At 37.8% G+C, this 17,876-nt stretch overlaps 1 protein-coding gene across 1 annotated transcript in view; it reads left to right on the forward strand.

Moving 5' to 3' along the window:
- KIF5C (kinesin family member 5C) overlaps window positions 1–17,589 on the forward strand; it is a 44,878-nt gene extending 27,289 nt beyond the window's left edge. Inside the window, exons 13-26 of the mRNA XM_072418140.1 lie at window positions 6–74; window positions 574–780; window positions 4,686–4,832; window positions 5,251–5,439; window positions 6,155–6,272; window positions 6,807–6,883; window positions 8,446–8,555; window positions 10,450–10,551; window positions 11,335–11,395; window positions 11,479–11,550; window positions 11,869–11,973; window positions 12,478–12,694; window positions 13,101–13,217; window positions 13,885–17,589. Coding sequence (XP_072274241.1) covers window positions 6–74; window positions 574–780; window positions 4,686–4,832; window positions 5,251–5,439; window positions 6,155–6,272; window positions 6,807–6,883; window positions 8,446–8,555; window positions 10,450–10,551; window positions 11,335–11,395; window positions 11,479–11,550; window positions 11,869–11,973; window positions 12,478–12,694; window positions 13,101–13,210 — 1,584 coding nt within the window. The 3' untranslated portion in view covers window positions 13,211–13,217; window positions 13,885–17,589. The remainder of the gene's footprint in view (window positions 1–5; window positions 75–573; window positions 781–4,685; window positions 4,833–5,250; window positions 5,440–6,154; window positions 6,273–6,806; window positions 6,884–8,445; window positions 8,556–10,449; window positions 10,552–11,334; window positions 11,396–11,478; window positions 11,551–11,868; window positions 11,974–12,477; window positions 12,695–13,100; window positions 13,218–13,884) is intronic.
- Window positions 17,590–17,876: the final 287 nt, after the last annotated feature.

The raw sequence follows: 17,876 nt of genomic DNA on the forward strand, positions 1-17,876 counted from the left end.
TCCAGGATGATGAAATTAATCAGCAGAGTCAGCTAGCTGAGAAGTTAAAGCAACAAATGCTTGATCAAGATGAGGTACGTTATTAACACACACACTGGTTGCTAATGGTACATGTATGTTATGTAGATGGCACATCAGTCCTAAAGTCCATGTAATTGAACAAGCCAGTTCCACTCATTAGACATACCATGCAGTTAATTCAAAAGACAAGGAAGATAATTGTGTTGTAATGACAAGGAATAATGTGTATGCAAAGCCACTAGAATAAACTACACAAATAAAAAAATTATGAAGGGTGGGGGCAAGGCACATCTGTGGCGATGGAGCCAATTTCTCCTTGTATCATGATAAGGCTTGCTTTTTTTTTTTTTTTGACTACAGTTGGCAATGACCTGTTTGCATGGACCCTGAAATACCTGAAGTCCAATTATTAGGTTTTGAAAGTGGCCATTATAGTCTTCAAACACCAGCTACATGTGCTTTGCAGTCAGCAGGGGATTTAGCAGGTTGGGATCTTATAACTCCCCATAATATTTGGGATTTTGTAGCTCAAGCTGCTACTTTCGTTCTTAGCTCCTAGCATCAACTCGCAGAGATTATGAGAAAATCCAGGAGGAACTGACTCGGCTACAGATAGAGAATGATGCTGCTAAGGATGAGGTGAAGGAGGTGCTTCAGGCCCTTGAGGAACTGGCTGTGAATTACGACCAGAAGTCTCAGGAAGTGGAGGACAAGACCAAAACCAATGAACAGTTGACCGATGAGCTGGCACAGAAAACGGTAAGATAACAGTATTTTATCTTGTATCATCGCTTTGTGTGTCCATCTGCTCTTCTTTCTAAGTAGCTTGGGAGAAAGCAGCCAGAAAAGGTTTGGTTAATATTCTCTACAGCTCTGTTTTCTTTATGTATGCAACTTTTTATGGTGCACAAAACTGAGTAGATTATTGAGAGTTTGGTAATCTTAGATGTCAAGATCTGGCATATAATGGGACTTCATAAGAAGAATCATACTTCTCCTCTCTAAACTATTTGAATAGCCATATGGCATTGGGACAGAATACAACTTGGTCAAGTGTAAATTATTGTCTAAATGTGTCCATGAATTAAAAAAAAGCCAATGTGACATTTCAAAATGTATTACTATATTGCGGTCAGGCTGTTATGAAAGCCTGTTATTATATATACATTTTTAATAGTTTGATTTGCTTGAATTCCAGGGTTAATATACACTGTGTTGCAGAGAACTTGATCACTGCCTATAACAGGGCAGCAGCCCAGGTTCTCCTGCCATCCAACACACCCATGCCTAGTGTTTGTTCCAATCCACACTGCTCATCCTTCATGCACAATACTGTTGATTGGAACACATTGCATGGGGTTGTGCAGACTTCTGGAGGTCTGGGCCACTTCATTCTGTTCAAAATAATTTCAACTCTCCAGTATGCTGCAAGCACAAGGTATTTTAGCACTAACTGCAGCAAATGAGTTAAAAACAAAATTCCATATTTATTACTCTGTATATGGCATGGCTACAATATAGTAATAATATTTGCAGCTTCAATTGGTCCTTATTTTTTATGGCATTCTTTTGACCGGGCAATAGCAACATTTTTAAAGTGAATCAGAAGAAAAATGTGCCATAATTCTGGGGCAACTGCTGGGGATTTTTTTCTCGGTAATACCTTTTGAGACACAGGCCCAGAACAAACTTGGTTGTTCTTATATGTGATTTGCACATAAGAATGACAGACCCAGTGTTTAGGTTGTATTGCAGTCACTCTGCAGCTGTGACGGTAATGTCACGAGGCTAAAGACATGTATCCTGCTTAGTGTACTGGAGCAGCATATGTGCAATAGTGCATTGGTAAATTGCCCCATTTGGTCCTGCACTTGCAAAAAAACATCTCATATTGACTCCATGCCAGATTGCTATATACTGTAGATGGCACTGAATTGGGTCATAACCCGGTAGTGAAATTAAACAGGTCATTGCACCTTACAGGTTACTACAAAGGACATTCAGGTTTTATCATTTTTCATTGTTAGCGGTCGATAATGTAATTTTATTATCCTCAATGAAGACAATTCAGTCATTTGGGAACGCCACATAAGTCTGAGCATTTATAAAGGGTCTTGCATGAAAGAGAATTGTCTGTGATGACAAATTGGATTTTTCATTTCCACTATGCAGCCTCTTCTAAGATTTTTCTTTATTTATAACAAGCCTTGTGTTATCTGGATGTATTACTGAGCTGCTTAGAACATTGTCATGTGATATGCTGGTATATTAAACCATTTATTCTTTCTGTAAGATGTGCTTTAGTCATGCATGTTTTTTTTTATTCTTGGTAAGATAAGCAAGTCCTTGTTCTGAGAAGTTATGGGAAAAAGTCTTTGGTAGCTGGGGAACTGTGGATTACTTCAAGGACGTAGCTAGTTGAAGGGTATAGTTTTATATTCATGGGATGGTGTGCTGAGACCTTCAGATTTTGTCTTCATGTCTGACTGCTGGGTTTTTCCTTTATGGATCGTCTGTATGAGTGCACCTGATTAACCCTGAGCAGGTACACGCAGGTCTTAATCTTAATTTTAAGATTAACCTGGAATATTAATCATGGCCACTTGTCTATTTCCCAGAGCACACGTATATGGTGGCATTCTGCATTAATCTAAAGGTGACCTGGCCTAATGGGTCTGATAACTGAAGGAATTTTATTCATCGATCGAGCATGGTGGGCGAAGTCATCCCTTGTGTGTGTTTTTTTTCTTTTTTTTTTCTTTTTTTTTGGAAACCTTTGATACTACAACACTGAGATTTCCCTGCAATATTTCCTAACCCTGCAACTGATAACATAATATGTTGTATGCATTTGGAATTCATACAAATATGTGCCTGAAATAACCATCCAAAGAAGACCTATCAAGAGACCAAGGGTTTATGTACATGGGTCAATTTCTTGTGTTTTATCTGTTTTTAAAAAAGCATATCAAATGCAGGTGAGCGGATATCTATTACCTTCAACAGAATTGTGCAGATTCAGAGGCTTTGGATTGTGTTGCTTTTCTTTGGATAAACAGTATTTATATAGCACCAACATATTATGCAGCGCTGTACATTAAATAGGGGTTGCAAATGACAAACAGTAAAACAGGAGGAGGAGAGGACCCTGCCCGGAAGATCTAGAAAGTGAAGAACACAATAGGAGAGGAGATAAGGAATGGTAGTGAGGGTTTTAAGAGACAGAAGAAGATGGCTAGGCAAGTTTAAAAAGATGAGGTTTGAGTGGTGTTTTAAAGGAGCAGAAAGTAGGAGCAAGCCGAATAGGATAGGCTGGGGGAGTATCAGGTCAGAAAGGTAAGTGGAACAAGAACTGTGGAGGGATTTGAAGGCCAAGCACAGGAGCTTGCATTTGAATCTAAGGTGAAATAGAAACTAATGAAGAGAAGTACAAAGAGATGCAGCAGAAGGAGCGGTGAGAAGGACTGAGGAATCTGGCTGCAGCATTCCTAATAGATTGTAGAGGAATACCAGAGAGGAGGATGTAGCGGGTACTTTTTAGTTTTAGGCAATGCAGGTCCAACATAGCCTTTATTGACAAATACTACATTTTGCATTCATAGCATTTTTTAGAGAACGGTAAAAGTTTTTTTTTTGGTATCTGTGGTTCCCTGTTGCCTAATTTCCTATCCTACTGAAAGAAGTAAAAATCTCCAATTGGACGGAAATTAAATCAGAACTGTTTTCAAGTCTTCCCCTATTCTATTAAATAAAATACCTTTCCATTTATGCTTCTGTTGGAAATTTTCCTCACTTCCTGTCTGGTAAAGTGTAAGTGGGATAAATCTTTGTAATAAAGCCCAAGAAAGCAGTGTAAAAAAAAATACTAATTTCAAAAAAATACTAATTCCAAATCTTCTACGCCCAATCCAAATTCAGCATTTTCAAGTTATTGTGGGCAAACTTGCCTTTTTTAGGCTTTTTAATCTATGCTCGTTGCATGGTTGAGGAAGCGGAGAACTGGTGGATCTTTTTGTATTCATAGGGTCCTGGTTAGGTAGATTTTAGTAGAGAACCACAGACAGCGTTCTAATACACTAGGTCCTTGTGGTAACATAGAAGAATGTAGGAAAAAAACATATCATTTATATTTTTGTCATTGAGTCTAGTAAGAGCTGCAATGTTTATAAATTTATAAAGATCCCCCTTCATCAAAGCATAGGAATGTTTTTTTATAAAGAATTTGGGAATACACATATTGTCCATGTAATGTGCCAAATCTGGCGGCAGTATCTGGCCAGAGTCCTTTTTCTGCATTCCCAAGCCTAAATCAAAGCTCTCAAAAACCTAGAAGCCTGAAAGCCTGGGTCACAGGGTCATTGACAACCAGAAGCCTTGTGGTAATTTTAAGCCTTTAAAGTCTGTAAAAGACTGTTCTGTTTTTCCTATCTGGTTGACCTAAAGTGAGATAAGAGAATCTGAAAAGCAATGAGCAGCAAAAATAAATTCTGCACAGGTAATACACCAATATCGCTGCCTCCATTAAGCGCGAAAACCAAAATAACTCAAGCTCCTGCTCTAAAAGCCCTCGAAGTCTGTACATGTCTATACTGGTTCGACATTTGTATCTCTGCTTCTCCAAAAGCCCTAATAAATCAATTTTATAAAAAAATGTTGTTTTACAGACCAACCTGATTACAACGCAGAGAGAACTTCATCAACTGCAAGAACTCAGCAGCCACCAGAAGAAGAGAGCCACTGAGATTCTCAACCTGCTGCTAAAAGACTTGGGGGAGATTGGAGGCATCATTGGTACAAATGATGTAAAAACGGTAAGATTTCATAATCTTGTCCCAAAATATTAAAGGTGCACCCCATGTCTTTGCAAAGTTTCTATTTCCTGCAGCTATTTCTTCTCCCTCTGTTGCTGCTCCTCCATAGCTTTTCCTAGATGTCAGCCCAGCATTAGATGTCAATGTATTACAAAGCAAAATGCAGCCGCATCTGTGCAAAATGACAATTGCAGATCTGCTAGTAGCATTTAGTAAAACAGTATAAAAGTGTCACATTGTTGTACAAGTGTACATTGTTTTAACATCCCATGGATGTGTGAATCAAAGCTATGACAAATGATCTGCTTATAACATCAGTTTTGAAACAGTTTCTATAGCAGGGAAAAAGTGAAATAAACTTGTGTTCCTTGTAGTAACCACATTTAACGCTAAATCTAATATTTCTATATTGGTGCAGCTGGCAGATGTGAATGGTGTGATTGAGGAAGAGTTTACCATGGCTCGCTTGTATATTAGTAAGATGAAATCCGAAGTGAAGTCTCTTGTCAATCGTAGCAAGCAGCTGGAAACCGCACAGATCGAGGCAAACCGCAAGATAAATGCAACCGAGAAGGAACTTGCAGCCTGCCAACTGCTCAGCTCACAGGTCGGTGTTTAAGCTACAGATCTTGGAATAGTTGTTGGATAATTTCTTGATCTATCTTTTAGGATCTGGAATCCTGTGTGTTTAATGACTATAAACTGATAGAGGGGAATGAGATCTCAGGTAAGGTAGCAGCTTTGCATCTCTACTCCTTCATCCCTTTGATTGGCATTGATAAAGGTCACAATCGGCTCCAAATCCATTCACCCAACAAGGGTCAAGCAAATGCAGAGCTTTGACCAATTGCACAATCTGGTATACGGCAAGAGTATATGCTTTTTTATTCTCCAGACCTTGTGCTTTTGCCAGGGTGACCATGTGGATAAACTGGCTCTGGTAATGATAGTCTTTGTTTATAAATAAATAAATGTTTATTGTGTTGCAAAGGATACCCAGAGCAGTAGGAGTTTCCTAAGGAGTGTTGATTTAATTGTCTCATGGCATGAGAGAAATTAGGATAATGCCTGTACTGGCACCTCATTCTGATTATTTTAATTGCATTTCATGCTGATGCTTTGGCTTCAATACGCTTAATGACCAACTTGGAGCAAGGACAAAAGAGTTCGGAGTTTTGCTGACTTTCATTTGCAGCATGTTTTCTTCAGAGTGTTTCATTCAGATTTATAGAAGCCAGACATGAGCAGGCTTTTAGTTGCTACTACTTTTAGTTGTGAGTATAAATAGTCATCTATTCATTCTAGCTTTCTCTTTCTTGCAGCATGAAGCAAAGATCAAATCATTGACCGATTACATGCAGAACATGGAACAGCGGCGCAGGCAGCTGGAAGAAACCCAGGATTCTCTTAATGAGGAGCTTGCAAAGCTGCATGCACAAGGTAACAGTTGGGGTGGAGAGTTTTGGGGATTTTACTTACTGTATGGTCGTTGTTGTTGTTGGTTTTGGATTAGGTCACTTAATGCTGCTTCTTCCAACCATTACTGTAAAGAGATATTGTGCTAGAATTTCTCCGATGCTCCCCATGATACATGAGGTTCTTGCTTTTTTAAGAGGGAGCAACACACCTCTAACCATCTATACACCAAAAATTGCCTAGTTTAGAGGTTCCTCAACTTATCTCAGCACCCATATAGGAAAATGTTTTACTAGAAGCCAATAAAAGCTGCATAATAAAAGCAAAAAGTAATTGATGCAGCTTTTGTATTTATAATATATCACGGGGGGAGAGGTTCACAAGGACTGCACAACATTGCCAAAACTTTAGGTGCTGGTCCATTGATCTTACAATCTTGTACATGCTTTAGTTTCTATGTGGGTCATGTGATCATTCATAATCATTGTGCAGTCACATCAAACCAGATAAAGGAAAAGAAAAATCCTAATGTAACCAGTCACATTTATGCTTTCACAGAGAGAATGCATGAAGTCTCCTTTAAGGACAAAGAAAAGGAACATTTAACTAGACTTCAGGATGCAGAGGAGATGAAGGTGAGTCTTAAAGGTCACAAGGTATGGATGGAGCCATCCCACCTGGGGTCCTCCGATTCTCTGTGATCTGTGGGCCCTGCATAACTTGCAAAGCAGCTGCCAAAACAAAAACAATTTTAAGTGCCTTTGTTGACTTGCTGCGTCATTTGGATGTGGCAGCATTTTGTTAATTGCTGCTGATGCTTAAGCAACCAATTATGTGTGAGGGTTGAATTTATAACAAAATGATTAAATAATAATCTTTTATTATACATTTATTCCAGATTGTGTTTTTAATGAATATATTTTAGTCTATCACAAAGTATGAAGCAATACCATGTGTTGCATCCTTCAGCATTTCAGTTGTGTAGAACTCATTTGTTTGCCGTCATTTAACCTTGTTCATTGACAAATTGCTAAAATGATGGCCACTCGGTGAGTATAGATTATTACATAATCAGATCATCCACAGGTGAATTTTAGGACGAGGGTTACATTTACTTGTAGATCTACAATCCATCAGCACTATTGTCTGTCTGTTGATCAATTAAATACATTTGATGTATTTAGTTGATGTCTATGTTGTATCTGATAAAGGGGGGGGGATATGGGAATGGAAACTTTCACTTTCTTTGAAATATTATAAATGAAATGCCAACCCACAAGGCTGCTAATAGTATATTGTAAAGTTCTGTTCAATCCAGATAATTCTGGGTGAACATGAACAAAAAGAAGGGGTTTTGTGGCAGAATATCAAACATTCACACAAACAGAGAAATCCAAAAGTCTATAGTTATCTTACAGAAAAGCTTCCCTTTATTTAGGGCTTCCTCAGGGAAGAATATAGATAAACACATCTCAAACTGAAATATATTGAGACCTTATCTTACAGAAATTCTTCCTGTAAGAATATGGACTTTTTGATTTCTCTGTTTGTATGAATATAATATAATCTTCCACAAGCCCTTCCTTTTGTTCATTCTCTCCCAGAACTGGAGTAACAGAACTTTGCAATAAACTAATGTCTACGTTGTATAAGGGATGAGACTACTGCTGTTCCTGGAAAGATATAAGGAACCAATGGAGGGATTCAATACATCTTACATTGTACATTCACTCTTTGACTATTGGTGTAAGCATGAAGAACAATTTATAAATAAAGCCATCCTCCTTTCCATATTATAATCTCCAAGATAAGAAGTACTGTGCTTGCCAAAAAGTAAAGCTTAGCAGTGCGACCAATAGGCAAGGCAAACTTGATTTATTTCTGAGAGATAGACTCCTACTTGTTCGAGTTCTTCCTGTCCACCTCCATTACAAGGGAGACATTGATGGTTAGGTCACCAGGAGGAACCAGCAAGAGGTGCTTGAGGTCAAGATGATCGACACCTCTGGAAGCTTCCATTTCTCAGCAGACTTTGCTGGTTTATTTCTTGGCAATGAAGTTTCTTATACGTTTTTGTAGTAATGTAGTAGGTGTACTAAAAAATGTAACCAATAAAAACATAGTTATTGCTTGGTTAGGGTTTTTCATTTATTGACCATTCTTGCCTTAATAAGTAAGAAACTTTATTATGCAACAGAAAGCTCTGGAACAGCAGATGGAAGGTCACCGAGAAACTCACCAGAAGCAGTTGTCTCGTCTGAGAGATGAGATTGAAGAGAAGCAAAAAGAGATCGATGAGCTTAAAGAGTAAGTGTCAAAATCCTTATTAAACCTCACATCATTTTATTTTTTTTTACACTTCTTGTATACCATTGTCTTAACTTACCTAGCCCTTTTTCCCTAACAAATTAATATCAGAGCCATTGTGTAATAGCTTTTGGATGAAAAACAAACAATATTTCTCATATTATTTATGTTATTTATATCATATTCTATTTCTCCCTTTTTTATGTCTCTTTTAAAATGTTGTTTTTTGTTTTTTTGAATAAACCACTGTTAACGTTTACATGTCACAATGTTTTTTCATATTGATTTAAAAGCGGTAAAATAGCTTTCTAACAAGCCATCACTGATCTCTATAGCTGTATGCAATGTGAGGCAATTCATGATCAAGCATAAAATATCTCAGCATAGACCCTGAAGTCAGGTATTATTCACTTGCTGATTATTGATATTATTCCGACAGGTGGTTATTGTAGAAAAGGACAGTAGGTGCTGGAAAGGGGCTTTAGGAACCTGATAATCTGCCATGTTTCTTGTCCCGGATGATAAAATAAGAGAATGTTCAGACTAGAGGTATATTACCCAAACACTTGCTGGGGAGTGGTAATCATCAGAAATCAATAGGCTTTTTCAGACATTTGCAAGTGGGGAAAAAAGTACACTTACATAACCAACTACTTGAGACTGCAAAAGCACTTGCATAAGCGATTTCAATTCAATGCTAAAGAGGCAGGGATAGCAAGCTGCCCCTGGAACCTGTATGTAGTGTCTGAAAAAACATGCAGCGATGCTACCGCCTGCTATGGCCTGTCAAAAGTTAAAATCAGCGTTGACCTTTTTATTGCAAGCAGATTTAGGTGGCAAAACTGCCTAAACAGCTTGCATATACCACTAGTCTGAACATCCTAAAGGTGTGGGAGCTATGAATTCAGTGCTTCTGGTGTGAACCTAGATGTTTTTCTCTATATAGTGGTAAATGAGAGTGTGTGCTTTTAGACCTTAATCCTACTAGTGCATTGAACTTGCTAACTCAAGGTGTAGCAATACACAGCACATGCATTGGTGTGTGGGGGTTCCATTCATTGCTATTCACTCCCCAAACAGCTTACCAACCCCCACAGTGCAACAATTGGCTGTGCATTACCATGCAATGTGCTTTACGATCGCACCATGCACTACATCTGTGTGTGATATGCTGCTTGTGGCCAGCCCATAAAAAATTGGCTGCCCAATTCAATGCATAGAAATATGTGACCAACCCATCTAAACCACAATATCCTTTGTGTTTGTGCTTTAAAGAATAATGGTCCAGTCTTTCAAAAAATGCTATTTTAATTATAGATGAGGAGTCAGCTTCTGGATTTTATGTTTTAGATATTCTAGGACCTATCTCCCTGCCCTAATTCCTGACTCTGGGAATTTAGAATTTACACTCTCCTTTTCATCCAATTCAGTGTTTATGAAGCTTTTAACATGGAGGAACCCTGAAAATAATTTTCAGGTCTTCAGGGGACCCCTTCTAAAATTACTATATTCACTGCTCACAGTACATTAGTGTGATGGTCAGTGGGAAGAACGGCTCTTATATTGCTGGTCAGTGGGAAGAATGTCACCCTTGCAGATAGCCAAAAAGATTATTGAAGCAAATTAAGCTGACCTGCAAACCACAAACCTTTTAGATCTACAAAAAACTCAAGAAAAAACTAAGATTTCCCAAAAACTAAAGTTTTAGCATGACATTTTTAAAAACTTATGGGTAACAATTGGAAGCATCTTTGAACACATGGGCAGGTACCCCTTGTTTTTAACATTAAGATATGTTCTAGTAATCATGTAAAAAGGTCCTGTGCATATATAACCTTGTAATGTGTTATCTGTCCACTTATAAGCATTTGGTTTTTGTTTTTTTCCCATGTAGCCTTAATCAGAAGCTGCAGCTACAGAAGGACAAACTGACCTCAGACTATGAGAAGCTGAAGGCTGAAGATGAGCAGAGACAGACTGAGCTTGAGAAACTTGTGTAAGTGGCCTTGTGCTAAAGTTTTCTTTTTGATGCAAAAAACATATGCAGGAAAAAGGAGGAAAACAGGGGTCACACTGAGTAGGCAGAGAACATTTTTCAGTTGCAAATAACCAAGAATACAAAGTTGGCAAAATAGTATGTACCACAATGAAGTCACATAGTGGCCACAAACATGAAAGATTCTAGTCCAAAATTTCTCACATAAGTGGATTTGTGTTTGATATGGCGACGTGTATTCCTTGTAATTCTTTTAAAACATGATTGAAAGGGTCATTTCCTTTGCAAAATACCTGTTGGGTATATCGGTATTTTTTGTTTGTACTTTAAATATTCTAAATTATTCCTAAAAAGACATTTTATTGAAAAAAAAAAACGTAAAAAAATTAATATTAACCTGAAAGAAATGGTGATGTGGTACTAGCAAAAGTAAATCCAGCCTGAAGACCTAAATTGGCTAAATGGTTGAAAGGATAAAAAAATAAATAAATTACACAAACAGTAAACAAGTAAGACAAGTACTAGAAGAAAAGACTTCTAACATTTGCATACTGGGGTGGTGTTGACAGAAATAAACGAAAAACCTCTAGCTGCTGTAGAAGTAGAGACTTGCCTGCACACATTCGGGATATGATTGCTCTATTGCAGCGCAACAATCTTCACTTTCAACTCTGTATTCTGTAGTTTGTGTAGTTGGTCTCTGCATCACCAAAGCTGAATTTCTTAAACATGAACTAAAGTTTTGGTGGTGCCGGATTATTGTGTTTACCTTTTGATCTTTAGGATTCTTAATGAGAAGAGGGAACAATCTCGGGAAGATCTTAAAGGCTTGGAAGAAACTGTGGTATGTAAACCAACCATTGCACTACTTCAAAGCAAACTTGTAATATATATAATATATATTAATGAAACTTGTACCTCCTGCAGGCCAGGGAACTCCAGACATTACACAACCTGCGCAGGCTCTTTGTTCAGGACCTCACCACCAGAGTGAAGAAGGTATGATGCTACTGGTTGTAAGTAGTTGGAGAATTATATTGTTCTAGAGAGACAGTCATTGATGCTGGTATTGAAAAGTCTTGTATCTCAAAGTTCATGTAGTCGCATCTGGGTCCGTTAAACTTATATTCTGTTTTATCAGGAAACAAAGCCTGATTCTTTGAGTTCTAAATTATACACAATGATGTTTTAACTAAAGGTGAACTTTCCGTATTAACAATTAGGAACATTTCCTCCCTTAGAGGGGTTAATTGCCCAACCAGCTTTTGCACATAAGTATTGTTTCTGCTCACAATTTTCATTCTCCTGTGCTCACAGAGCGTGGAGCTGGACAGTGATGATGGAGGTGGCAGTGCTGCTCAGAAACAGAAGATTTCCTTCTTGGAGAACAACCTTGAGCAGCTGACAAAAGTTCACAAACAGGTGAGATATGGTCTTTGCAGATTTCATATTGTGTGAATGCAAAGCAATGAAAGATTTAGCATTTGATCTTTGACTTTCCTCTGCAACACTTGCAATTTGCACAGCACTGAGCAATATGCATAGCCTATAAATTTATGATCCTATAGTAGTGCAGAGCTGTAGGTCCGTGTGGGTGGGGTCTACCCAGCCCGAGAGCCCGCCTCCCAAAATCTGCTTTCTATATATTTTAAATATTTATGAAGTTATACTGATTTTTTTTTTTCTGTATAATTGTATGGAGTATTTACTGTTTCATATGTTCATATTTACATTCCTCCTATACATGTTTGTAGTGACTACACCAATACACTTGATTAAATGCTGAGCTAAGAGTTGCAGAATATTCCACCCAATTTCTTATATAAGTCATTAGTATACTAATAGTTTTGTTTTTTGTGTTTGGTCATTGCTATACTTTAATAAACTATTTTCTTCCATGAACTTAAATTTCCTTTCCATTTGCAGCTGGTTCGTGATAATGCAGATCTGCGTTGTGAGCTTCCGAAACTGGAGAAACGTCTTCGTGCTACGGCTGAAAGGGTCAAAGCTTTGGAGGGTGCACTAAAGGAAGCAAAAGAGAATGCAATGCGTGACCGCAAGAGATACCAGCAGGAGGTTGACCGCATTAAGGAAGCCGTGAGAGCAAAGAACATGGCAAGGAGAGTCCATTCTGCCCAAATTGGTGAGCTCAGCTGACGAAAGGGTAAAATAAACAGTGAGCCTGTAAGCAACCAGTGTAGGTTAGGAATTTGTGTTTTCTGTATGTTAGACCCTACATCAGGTCAAGGTGCCTGCTTGAAGCTTTTTCTGCCATGTTGATTTGTAATGTATGCAGTCCTGTAGCTGGATTGTTCCTGGCAAGGTGAGACTATTGTATCAGATGGTGCCCTCTAGGGGATGTGTGTGGGAACGTTCTTACCTTTCTTTTCTTTCTGAACAACATGATAAAAATGGCAGATCATTGACTATCTCAGGGCAATTGGAAGTGGAAAGCATGTTAGTATAAGAGATTTATGTGTGCATCCCTGATATCACTGGCAAGAAGGCTTGCTGCTAAACTGTTATCTCTGTACCTCTTTTCTTTATAGCAAAGCCAATTCGCCCTGGACATTATCATGCAGCATCTTCTCCGACAGCCCTGCATGCTGTCCGAGGTGGAGCCGTACATTCTTCAGCCTATTACCACAACACAAAATAATTGACAAGTAAGTTGTCAAAAAAAAACTGTTTACACAAAATGTTCAATTTTATAAACTGTTGCTTAGGTCAAACTTATGTAATGGCATTACATGCCAGTTAAATATAAAAGGATTGAGCACACACTCATTCACAGGTCATTGAAATCAAGAGGAAAGGCAAAATTATTTTAAGGGTGCAAAAGGTTTTAAGGACCTGCTCCCATTACAGCATTGCTTCAAAGCTTGCATTCCTGTGCAGCAATACACAAGATATTTATTTTATTTGGAATGAGCCCTGAATGTCTCCTGAGAGAAGCTCATTTTTACTTTCTGTACCTGTCTCCAATAACCTTGTTATGTAACTTGTGTTTTATATAGATTAGAAAAAATATATAAATTAGTTCTAAAACTTACTCAGTAGCTTGGAAAGCTTTAACATTACAAGAGCAAGTTCAGTTGAATGTTACTAATTACTACTAGCTAATAAATAAACTGGTTATATACTGCAAAATGCAGCTTTGCATTCATTTATTTTGCAGTGTAACTGTTAAGTGTATGTGTGTGTGTGTGTGTGTGTGTGTGTGTGTGTATATATATATATATATATATATATATGTATGTGTGGTGTATTATGGTGAATTACTTACTTATTTATTACTAAAATTAATATATTTTTTTTTTTTTCCCCTTACAGATTAGAAATCCATTGCTAAGCATGTGGCGCCACCAACCTCACGCTTGCAAAGTCGTACACATGTCGTCGCACCTTTTCTGAGCTCTTTACAATCATAAAACCAGCCCTGACTCGCCTTATTTCAGCTTCATGGAAACCATCAATGTACAGAATCCTAACCAAGAAAATGTACAGAGTTCTGCTTATCTAAGCCTATGTTGTATAAGACATATCCATTACAGAAATCTAACTTCTGCTGTGATATTTGGCCAAAAGCTGCATCTCCTTCTTGATATTTGTCATCGTATTCCGCTTTTAAATCGTATTGCCTTCTTTTAAGGATTTGCAGGGTGCTCATTTCTGAATGCCCCCCTATGCCTCAGTCCATTGCTTTATAACTTGGCACTTTTCTCTTCCCCTAGCTGCTGCTCTGTAGTACAGAAAATGAAATATCATTGCACCATCAACACAGTTGGGTGTAAGGTAGCTGAGCCTTTTTTATAACTCAGGCTGGGGAGGCTCTCGGCATGGCAGCATCCTGGCCAATATGGCCACAGCCTGGTCCATTTTGCTGTAGCTAATTGCCTTTTCAATAGCTGACCAAGTTGATTTTTCTCTGTCAGCAAAACTATAAGTCAATAAAGTTGTATGCTGTACTCCAAGTAGGAAGATGGTGGTGCAGATACATAAAGCAATGAGAATACAATTGAATATATGGGCTTCATGCCTCAAAGCCGTAACCTTTAAGAACAAATTCCCCTAGGAAATACACAGCGGAAACATTTTTTTCAAGCACATTGCAAAAAGAAAATTGAATGTATTCAACAGGCCTTTCCTACTGCAGCCAATATGGCAGCCATCGTGATAAGCTCAGCTCCATTACATTTTACCAGGATGAATTTTATGCCTTCTTCTAACCCTTATGTGCCAGTTTTAAACCGGTTTTCCTCAAGGATATTTGCCAGTGGGCAGTCCTCAAAAGAGAAAATGTATTTCTTTATTTACCAAATCTTAAAAGACTGATTTTACTTTTTTTTTCATTGCTAGAGAATGAAACTATTTATGAAGAGTAGAAAAAGAATCAGCTGACAGGCCTGTAATGTACATTTCTGTGTATACAATATCCAGATGTGTGATCGCTTTTTTCCTTTGATACATTTGTAGTCTTTCTGTGTTTATTTATTTTACAATAGCAGCCAAAGGCTTTTACACAAGTAAATTGTTGCCAGATAAATTGTTGCCATGTCCTGCAATGGGTACCACAGGGAAATGATGCAGTGAGTGGTAATTAAGATATGTGAACCAGAGGCATAGTGGGGAGTAAATAAAATTTCATGGACTTTTCCTTTTTTAATGAAATGGGCCTTGATGGTCTTGCAGGCTCTTTATTTCTTTTCAGGGAGTTTGGTCCACCCTGGACATGATTATGATTGGCTACTGCTGGCCAAACACAATCCTAGCCCACAAAATGGACTTCTGCATACTATGAAGGCCTGTCTGAACAATACAAATAATAAGGAAGCCCCTTAAAGCAAATTCCAGGCTCCCTTTGCTCCCTAATATACTATGAGCATATGTATAAAGGCATATTTGTAGAACCTTCAGCATGTACAGCCCTATTCTCTGTTGTGGGACAGTTGTGAGGACTCAATGGGGTCTATTTATAAAACAGAATCTGACATTCCCCCACTGAAGTCATTGAAACCCATGGACCTGAAAGATTGCCCCAGATTTATTCCTGTGGTATTGTCAGATTCACTGTTTTAAAGATACCATGAGAACCATGAGAGACCAAACCATGGCCTCCCCAAACCCCAAAATGTTGAGCAGCCATTAGGACATTGACCTAGCTCCTAGCAATAAATATACAATGTGCCTGTATAGGAATCACAAAACTAGATGTTCTCCAGACCTGCCAATTAGAAGTTTGCTTTTATTTTCTATCTGGCCTTAGAAAAATAAATCTGCAGTCTTATTGGTCAGTCAGTGTTTAAACAGATACCCAATAAGTATTCTTCTTGTGTGGATCTTGTTGGACTGATAGGATCTGATAGGGATATTTTGTTGTCGGTAACTGATCAGCCAGTCAGCTTTTCAGGCACAAAATAAAGCCGGTCCAAGGTGAGAGAACAGCAATCTCACAAGAAGAATGTAATTGTGTCCAGGGGAAAAGTTATGTTTGTTGCCACTAACCATTGAGCAGGTTGTCACAGCATGACCTAGTTGGGTACAGTAAAATTCTAGTTGCTAGGGAGGACATTTGTGGAAATGGCTCCGTCTGCAGAGAGCTTCACAAAGTCCCAGTAAAATTTCTCAATATATAAACTATATTTTTCTCTTTAATCTGAAATATCTATGGCCACCTCTGCACAATGTTAATGAGGTTCAGCCAGAGTCGTTTTAATCATAAGGATACAGGCCAAACTTTCATGTAATCTCTTTTGAATTGAAGCTCTAAATTAAAATTAATTTCTCCCTTTGGTAGACTAAGAAGTGAAAATAATTGGAATTTGAATTTATGACAGCAGTCTTACAATGAATAATCCATAAAATATTTTAGGCTTGGACATCTGGTCCATTTCTTGGCCCTCTCATGGTGCCAGTGTACAGACTTGTGACCAGCAGAAGATGCCATTTAACTGTTTAAAATATGCCTAGATGCCCACTTGTGAAGTGTGGGCATAGACTATGGTTTTTTTGGTGCATTTCTTGGCCCTCTGATGCACAGACCTATTACAAGACCCATGAAATAAGCATCTTTGTAATGATGAAATGATCTGTCTATGCTTGTGACCTGAAAAGGATACTACTTAGCTGGCCATTTGTTTTAATTAACTAATGTCTTGGCCATGGACTAAAGTGCATTTCTTGGCAATCCAATGAAGAAAATGCAAAGATACTGCCTTAGTGCATTAAAATGCGAAGCTCTGCCTGCACGGCAACTTCTCAATGTTCTCCATATCATAATTAATATTAGCAGTTTGTGGCCAACTTCAACTGTTGGATAACTGCAATGAATGCATGTTTTACTATTGCACTAAACTGATTTTGGGGGCAGTGACTATGTGAAAATTAGATTTTGACCTAAAAGCCCCACTAGAATCCTTTTTCCCCTTGGCCAATTCATGCATTAAAACTGCAATGGCTGCATTGGATACCACAAAGGATTTCTCTGCAGGTTTCCTTATACCATCTAATACTTTTCTTTTTTTTTTTGTTTTCTAATTTATTTATTTATTTTGATCTTAATGTTTATACTTTGCAAATATGTTATTTTTTTTCTTTTCTGAATTTAATATTCCTAAACCACTTTTTGTCTTTCTCACAATGTGTGTTTTTTTTTCACTAATGTTTTCATGTTCACTGTTGGAGAATAGAAAAAGCTTTTGTAGAGCTGTATATGTCGCATTGTGATGTGCGTAACGTGTATCTGTATCGTAGCATCCATTTTAGGAGAAATAAAAAAGTCTAAGTCAATTTTTTTTTTTTTTCTGATCTGGAAGATAAATTTGAAAACAGATACCCATAAGAGACTTTTCCTTCGCTTCTGCCAATGGACTGATCTGTAACATACTTCAAAGTGTTCTGAGGGTGAAGAGTGTTTCCGCAATCCCCCAGGACACGGTCTTCAGCTATGGCTATGACAGATGTATGATACACTGGCAGATTGCATGGTATTTTATCTGAAAATGTCTAACTTCAAAAATAAAATTGAATTACAGTTTATGTCCTGGTTTGTTAAATTCAATTTGGTGAAATTCTTCCTTTGGTTTAAATTATAGTGTACAACATCTTCCATGACAATTTAAAAGACAACTTCAGGCGGTTTATAAAAAAAAAAAAAGTATGCTGAATAGAAAAATCCATCACTGTAGAAGACCAGGGCAATAAAAATTATAGATAAATTGAAAAAAACATAAAGTCCAGGGAAATAAACCTATCCCAGACAGAATCCTATAGACATAGTTGATCCAGAGAAAAAAAATATAAAGGCTTCAATTTGTTCCTACAGG

The sequence above is a fragment of the Pyxicephalus adspersus genome, chromosome 7, assembly GCF_032062135.1.
Source record: "Pyxicephalus adspersus chromosome 7, UCB_Pads_2.0, whole genome shotgun sequence".
NCBI lineage: Eukaryota > Metazoa > Chordata > Amphibia > Anura > Pyxicephalidae > Pyxicephalus > Pyxicephalus adspersus.